The sequence below is a fragment of the Somniosus microcephalus genome, chromosome 2, assembly GCF_052327205.1.
Source record: "Somniosus microcephalus isolate GS21.2 chromosome 2, FLI_Smic_1.0, whole genome shotgun sequence".
Lineage (NCBI taxonomy): Eukaryota > Metazoa > Chordata > Chondrichthyes > Squaliformes > Somniosidae > Somniosus > Somniosus microcephalus.
In genome coordinates, this window is record NC_140988.1 from 4,050,028 (window position 1) to 4,058,409 (window position 8,382).

At 51.2% G+C, this 8,382-nt stretch overlaps 1 protein-coding gene across 5 annotated transcripts in view; it reads left to right on the top strand.

Annotated features, from left to right (window-relative positions):
- The window catches only part of LOC147122496 (uncharacterized), a 68,136-nt gene extending 62,820 nt beyond the window's left edge, over nucleotides 1–5,316 (top strand). For 3 of the 5 annotated variants that reach the window (XM_086005876.1, XM_086005883.1, XM_086005852.1), the window contains one exon: nucleotides 1,391–5,316. In XM_086005876.1, coding sequence (XP_085862002.1) covers nucleotides 1,391–1,408 — 18 coding nt within the window. In that variant the 3' untranslated portion in view covers nucleotides 1,409–5,316. Of the gene's footprint in view, nucleotides 1–221 lie in introns of all 5 variants that reach the window. The other 2 variants (XM_086005868.1, XM_086005860.1) reach the window with 1 other exon arrangement.
- Nucleotides 5,317–8,382: the final 3,066 nt, after the last annotated feature.

Here is an 8,382-nt window from a genome sequence, read left to right on the forward strand (position 1 = left end):
GGTGATGGATGGCTAGACCAGATCCGGTGATGGATGGCCGTGCCAGATCCGGTTATGGATGGCTAGACCAGATCTGGTGATGGATGGCTAGACCAGATCCGGTGATGGATGGCTATGCCAGTTGAGTGCCAGGTGCACTTCAAGTTTGTACATTTAGCATAAAATCAATTTACTACTTAATCTTAATTTTCTGTGCTTGTGTATTTTGTTATTCATTGCAGAACCCATAACCAACAAAGACTTCCTCTAAACCCACCACAGAATACAGACAGCAAGACAATCTATCAAGTGCAGAGACTGCCATTTGAAGGAGCTTTATTTGGAATTGAGACTCCGCACTGTATACTTGGGACAGTGCAATGATTAATCAATTTATCGTGACTGACCACAATGGGTAGTTGTGAGGTTGTTGAGTTTCCCATGACATAGGCCCAATTTTTGAGCATTTTCAGAAATCTCAAGTTGAGCCATGACAGACAAAATTTGAGTTGCATTCTGTAATGGAGATCCTTCAGGGTAAAGGGCAATTAATAATTAATTGAGCAGCAGTCAGTTGTCTGTTAGGGCACTAAGTGACAACTCTTATCCCCATTGTGATGTTTTCATTAGTAAAGCCCCATTCATTCTGTTAGCAATTGCCTCTAGTTATTTCTAGACCTCTTCGGAAATATGTTCAGTGTTTCCTGCTCTTGCATTGCTAACAGTCACATACTGCAATCCTTCATTATATAGAATTACACAGAATGTACAGCACAGAAACAGGCCATTCGGCCCAATAGGTCCGTGCCGGTGTTTCTGCTCCACACCAGCCTCCTCCCACCCCTCTTCATCTCACCCTATCAGTATAACCTTCTAATCCTTTCTCCCTCATGTGTTTATCCAGCTTCCCCTTAAATGCATCTATACTATTCGTCTCAACCACTCCCTGTGGTAGCGAGTTCCACATTCTCACCACTCTCTGGGTAAAGAAGTTTCTCCTGAATTCCCGATTGGATTTATTAGTGACTATCGTATATTGATGGCCCCTAGATCTGGCCTCCCCCAGAAGTGGAAACATCTTCTCTATGTCTACCCTATCGAACGCCTTCATCATCTTAAAGACCTTCAAAATCTATAACAAAACTGGTTGCTATTTCTTCCAGTGAGTCCTGTAAAAAAGAATGTTCAGAATGTACAGGCTTCTCTGAAAGGACCTTGCGAGCTTTACTCAGTCACATGATAAAAGCACACAGTCAGAAAACAAGGTGTACTGGTGCAGTGGGCTGTGATCGTGTTGCGTCCTGTATTGGGAAAAGTACTCAGTGAAGCGAATGTTATTCGCATTTAATGGGAGCAATTGTTATCGGCATTAACTTTTTTTTAAGCACCATTCTCCTTTGTGTCTTGAAAGTTTCCACACATGCTGTGAATGTGCAGTGAAGATGTTTGCCCATAGCTTACAGTGAGGGGACTAACATGACTTGTATGAGTGAGCACAGAAAACTTTGGCCAAAGCAATTACTACATTAAAAAAAAAACACTGGATTTAAAACGGAAGTACGAATGAGGAGTGCCATACGAACATCTGAAATTGTCGGGCCGGAGAAGACCAGCTGGCCCATCAAGCCTGCCCCGTACCTCATGATGGCCGGAGCATCGTGACTCAACACTTCCTCCCCTCTCCCACGCCCCCACTCCCATTCCCCGCAGCCGTGTAATCTCCTGGGAGAGGCAGACAAACCCCGGGGCCAATAAGGGGAAAAAATACTCTGGAAAATTCCTCTCCCACCCCCTCGGGCAATGGAAACCAGTCCGGGAGATCACACGGACCGTGTGTTCTCTCTACAGACACAGACTTTCTCTATGATGGGCTCTCTGCCCCAGTCAGGAACCGGCCCAGCTCCCTCTTGGAGACATAACATGCGAGGAATGAATTCAGCACTGATGGCTGGTTGGAGTACCAGGATTCCAATGTTTCTTTTCAAATATCTTAAATTTGTTGAAATGAAAACCTTTGATTTTCGGATAGTCGGGAGACTCTTTCTCCACCCCCACCTGTGGTGTATGTAACCTGTACCACCTTAAGAGAACTACCTTAAGAAGATGGACTACTTTCTCTTGCTACTGTATATTGTAGTACCGGTGGTGACCACACCGGTATATAAGCTCTGTGTAGTAATTTGTAAAGCAGTCCAGCCCTGACCTTCAAGTAGTAAAGACCTGTTTAAGTTTTTCCCGTTGTCTGTGTCCAGTTATTTAAAATAAGTATATCTGGAACACAGGCACAACAGTGGCGACGAGTCGATCTTACCCAGCGGCAATTGCATCCAAGGCAGCTTCGTCCCCAGAACGGGCGTCGAGAAGAGGCATCCGCCCTCATCATCCTGCTGAGCACCGCATTCGCACGGGAGGCATCGAGAACCCAGGTTGGAATTGCTGACCACGAAGTCCACCATCAGCGACAGGCAGTGATCATCCTTCTTCCACGGCGGTGGGTAAGCCGATCTAGCGACACGGGCAGAAAGTCGGCCGCGTTGTCAGTGGAGAAGGGGGGTGAGACCGGAGGAAAAAGGGCGGAGAACTCGACCGCAGCCGGTGTAAAGGGCCGGGCTGCAATCGGAATAGACGCGCAGCAAGAAAGGAGGCGCTAATACCCACGAGGACAGCGGGGAGTAAAAGCAGCAGCGTTGGGGGAAATTAAGGACCGCTGGGAGGCGAGAACGGCAACAGCGCGGTAATCGCCATTGTAGCCAGCGGGGGAAGAAGCCAAGCGCGGGAAGCCACCATTTTAGTCGGCGCAGGAAGAAGACAAGCGCGGGAAAAGCCGCCAAGTGCGGGAAGCCGCCATTTTGGAAAAAATAAATAAATAAATAAATAAAATACTTAAAGAAACTTACAAGGATGCCTAAAAATGGTAACATCACTGCTTTTGATAGCGATGTCGAAGATTGGGCCACTTATGTGGAGCGTATTGAAGTTTATTGTACAGCAAATGAGATACCGGCTGAAAAGAAAGCACTAACCCTATTAAACTCGATGGGTGCGAAGACGTACGGGTTATTAAGGCACCTTGTAACACCAGATAAACCGGCGGATAAGACTTTCGCGAATATTGTTACTATCCTGCAAGAGCATTTAAACCCCACGCCGCTGCTGATAGCGGAACGATTTAAATTTTACAGAAGAACGCAGCTGAAAGAGGAAAGCAACGCTGAATTCTTAATTGAACTGCGCAAGCTATCAAAGTACTGTCAGTTTGGTACAGGACTAGCAGATGCTCTGAGAGATAAGTTCGTGTGTGGACTATTAAAAGAAGGAACTCAGAAGCGACTGCTAGAGGAAAAGGACCTTACGCTAGATAAAGCTGTCACCATTGCAGCATCGCACGAGGCGGCAGCACGAGGCACCGCGGAATGGCCTTCAACCCCATGGCAGCGTGTACATATCGACTTTGCAGGTCCATTCATGGATTCCATGTTTTTGATAGCGGTAGATGCACATTCTAAATGGCCAGAAGTGATTAAGATGGCGACCACTACCTCGGAAAAGACGATCGCAGTTCTAAGAACCATATTTGCAAGAAATGGATTGCCAGAACAGATATGTTCAGACAACAGACCGCAGTTCGTGTCAGAAGAATTCCAGAAATTCATGAAGAAGAATGGGGTTAAACACTATACATCTGCCCCATATCATCCGGCTACAAATGGGTTGGCCGAGAGATTTGTACAAACGTTCAAAAAGGCGATAAAGGCCATGAGCGAAGACCATATTCCACTACAACACAAGGTGGACAATTTCCTAATGGCATATCGAAACGCCACACATGCAGTGACAAATCAAAGTCCTGCCATGATGTTTTATAACAGGAGGTTGCGGTCCAGGTTGGATTTGTTAAAACCAAATGTGCGTAGGGAAGTCGAAAACAAACAGTTCCAGCATGTAAATAACAAGACCACTCGGAGTTTCAAAATAGGACAACCAGTGTTAGCCCGGGACTATAAGAATGAGAAATGGCAATCTGGAACAATTCGTGCCAGACAAGGACCCCTGATGTACACGGTAGAGATTGGTGAAAATGTAATACGACGTCATGCTGACCAACTTGTAGAATCGAGAACAAGGGTCGAACCCATGGCTACGGCAGAGACACCAGTGGAAGAAATTATTGAACCTGTAGCAGCTACCTCAAACGCGAACGTACATGAGGATGTTCAATCCATAAGAGATCAATTAGAGGAGTCAACCCAGCAACCAGAATCAGAGACCCCTGAAAGGCATTATCCAACTCGGATCAGGAGGCCTCCTCAGAGACTGAATCTTTGAACAGTTGCATGAAGTTGTATATATGTTATCCATGTTATGTTTAAATTGGGGTGTACACTGTTAAGCTAAAAAGGGAGGAATTGTGGTGTATGTAACCTGTACCACCTTAAGAGAACTACCTTAAGAAGATGGACTACTTTCTCTTGCTACTGTATATTGTAGTACCGGTGGTGACCACACCAGTATATAAGCTCTGTGTAGTAATTTGTAAAGCAGTTCAGCCCTGACCTTCAAGTAGTAAAGACCTGTTTAAGTTTTTCCTGTTGTCTGTGTCCAGTTATTTAAAATAAGTATATCTGGAACACACAGACACAACACCACCCCAAACTGAGACCTGGCACTCAGTCGAATAGCAGGACTAGTCAGAGCAGCAGCAGGTCTGGAGAAAGTGCCTGGTATGGGACGCGCTCGCGGATAAATGAAGGAGTGGGATTGTATAACCGGCGATGATCCCTTTAAGCTGCGTGGCCACGCGCCAGGCTGGGGGACCCGCGTGGCCCCCTCACTGGCTGAAGAACAGCACCTCAAAAAAATGAAAGGGAACACAGGAGGTACATTCGATAGTTCAACATCCCGTGTAAACGAACTGTTCCGAGACAGCAGTGGAAAATCGCTGAGAATATTGCTATTGGAGGCTGACTATGCCCATGAATCCCCCCAGTTGTTGCCGATTGTGCAGGAATCGTTCCAGCAGGAGGGATTTATCTTTATCTCATCAAACGGTTACTTCCTTGTTTTCTCCTTGTGAAGCGCTTATATTTTTACACAAGCATTTTAAATAGAAAAAACAGATTGTCTGGTCATTTATCAGGTTGCTGCTGGTGGGATCTTGCTGTGCGCAAATTGTCTGCCGCGTTTCCTACATTTCAACAGTGACTCCACTTCAAAAAGCGCTTTGGGACGTCCTGAGGTCATGAAAGGCGTTGTAGAAATGTGAGTCTTTCTTCTTTCTGAGGGCTGTATTAGGAAGAATGAATGTTTATTATTGAATAAAAGATTTTCTTGACTATTCTCAATGTTGTGCAGAGTTATTAAGCAAGCAGACCTTAAATCCAACAACTATTCACATATATATTTAAGCATATTCACATATATTTTGGGCCGCGCGGTCTCCATGCCCCTGTGTGTCCCCCCTCTCTGTCCCTCTCCTCGTCTCCCTGTGCTGTCCTCTCCCTCCCTCCCCTCTCCCTGCCTAGCGCCTGAGGCCCGGTGCCGTTGTGATAGCGGCTGTGCAGGGCCTAGCGGTTGAGGCGCAGCCGGGCTGTCGGGCCGAGACGGACCCGAGCTGAGCTCCCCCGCGGATCGCGCGGCTGACAGCCGGCCGCTGCCGCTCCCCCGACCGCTGTGTGTGTCGGGCCGAGCGGTTGCGAGGCACGGCCCGAGTGAGCCCAACTTACCTGCCGCTCCGGCGGGGCGGGAGTGGGATCGGGAGCTGGAATGTGGGGGTTTGTCTTGGTGTTGCTGTCCCTGTGGGGATGGAAAAAATGGCGGCGAAGTTTAGGGAGACTGGAGGATTAGGACCCGCCCGAAACGCGACAGACAGACAGAGAGACATACTGTTTTATATATATAGATATCTCCCCCGGCTCACCTCCCGTCGACCCCCTCACCCCACACATGACCAGCCGGCCAGTATCAGTGCGGCCGATATCCCACCCAGACCAGCCAGCTCCATCGACTTTGGGCCCACTTTGGGTGCAAGTCGAATTTCTACATCTGACAGTACCTTTCAATAATTGTTACTTTCTGAGTTTAAACCCAGCCCCATCACCACAAATAAAACCAGCTGCATTAAGTATCAGCTATGGCTCAGTGGGCAGCACTCTGCCGTGGAGTCAGAAGGTCGTGGGTATCAAGTCCCAATCCAGAGATTTGAGCACACAAATCTAGGCAGACACTCCAGTGGAGTACTGAGGGAGCGCTGCACTGTCGGAGGGACAGTACTGAGGGAGCGCCGCACTGTCGGAGGGACAGTACTGAGGGAGCGCTGCACTGTCGGAGGGTCAGTACTGAGGGAGCGCTGCACTGTCAGAGGGGCAGTACTGAGGGTGCGCCGCACCGTCAAAGGGGCAGTACTGAGGGAGCGCCGCACTGTCAGAGGGGCAGTACTGAGGGTGTGCCGCACTATCGGAGGGGTAGTACTGAGGGAGCACTGCACTGTTGGAGAGGCAGTACTGAGGGAGTGCTGCACTGTCGGAGGGGCAGTACTAACAGAGCGCTGTACTGTCGGAGGGGCAGTACTGAGTGAGCGCCGCACTGTCGGAGGGGCAGTACTGAGGGAGTGCCGCACTGTCGGAGGGGCAATCCTGAGGGAGTGCTGCACTGTCGGAGGAGCAGTACTGAGGGAGCACTGCACTGTCGGAGGGGCAGTACTGATGGAGCGCCGCACTGTCGGAGGGGCAGTGCTGAGGGAGTGCTGCACTGTCGGAGAGGCAGTGTTGAGGGAGCGCTGCACTGTCGGAGGAGCAGAACTAAAAGAGCACTGCACTGTCGGAAGGGCAGTACTGAGGGAGCGCAGCACTGTCGGAGGACCAGTGCTGAGGGAGCACTGCTCTATCGGAGGGGCAGTACTGAGGGAGCGCTGTACTATCAGAGGGGCAGTACTGAGGGAGCAGTGCATTGTCGGAGGGGCAGTACTGAGGGAGCGCCGCACTGTCGGAGAGGCAGTACTGAGGGAGTGCTGCACTGTCGGAGAGGCAGTACTGAGGGAGTGCCGCACTGTCGGAGGGGCAGTACTGAGGGAGCGTTGCACTGTCGGAGGGGCAGTGCTGAGGGAGTGCTGCACTGTCGGAGGAGCAGAACTAAAAGAGCACTGCACTGTCGGAAGGGCAGTACTGAGAGAGCGCAGCACTGTCGGAGGACCAGTGCTGAGGGAGCACTGCTCTATCGGAGGGGCAGTACTGAGGGAGCGCTGTACTATCAGAGGGGCAGTACTGAGGGAGCAGCGCATTGTCGGAGGGGCAGTACTGAGGGAGCGCCGCACTGTCGGAGAGGCAGTACTGAGGGAGTGCTGCACTGTCGGAGGGGCAGTACTGAGGGAGTGCCGCACTGTCGGAGGGGCAGTACTGAGGGAGCGTTGCACTGTCGGAGGGGCAGTACTGAGGGAGTGCTGCACTATCAGAGGGGCAATCCTGAGGGAGTGCTGCACTGTCGGAGGAGCAGTACTGAGGGAGCACTGCACTGTCAGAGGGGCAGTACTGATGGAGCGCCGCACTGTCGGAGGGGCAGTGCTGAGGGAGTGCTGCACTGTCGGAGAGACAGTGTTGAGGGAGCGTTGCACTGTCGGAGGAGCAGAACTAAAGGAGCACCGCACTGTCGGAAGGGCAGTACTGAGGGAGCACTGCACTGTCAGAGGGGCAGTACTGATGGAGCGCCGCACTGTCGGAGGGGCAGTGCTGAGGGAGTGCTGCACTGTCGGAGAGACAGTGTTGAGGGAGCGTTGCACTGTCGGAGGAGCAGAACTAAAAGAGCACTGCACTGTCGGAAGGGCAGTACTGAGGGAGCGCAGCACTGTCGGAGGACCAGTGCTGAGGGAGCACTGCTCTATCGGAGGGGCAGTACTGAGGGAGCGCTGTACTATCAGAGGGGCAGTACTGAGGGAGCAGTGCATTGTCGGAGGGGCAGTACTGAGGGAGCGCCGCACTGTCGGAGAGGCAGTACTGAGGGAGTGCTGCACTGTCGGAGAGGCAGTACTGAGGGAGTGCCGCACTGTCGGAGGGGCAGTACTGAGGGAGCGTTGCACTGTCGGAGGGGCAGTGCTGAGGGAGTGCTGCACTGTCGGAGGAGCAGAACTAAAAGAGCACTGCACTGTCGGAAGGGCAGTACTGAGAGAGCGCAGCACTGTCGGAGGACCAGTGCTGAGGGAGCACTGCTCTATCGGAGGGGCAGTACTGAGGGAGCGCTGTACTATCAGAGGGGCAGTACTGAGGGAGCAGCGCATTGTCGGAGGGGCAGTACTGAGGGAGCGCCGCACTGTCGGAGAGGCAGTACTGAGGGAGTGCTGCACTGTCGGAGGGGCAGTACTGAGGGAGTGCCGCACTGTCGGAGGGGCAGTACTGAGGGAGCGTTGCACTGTCG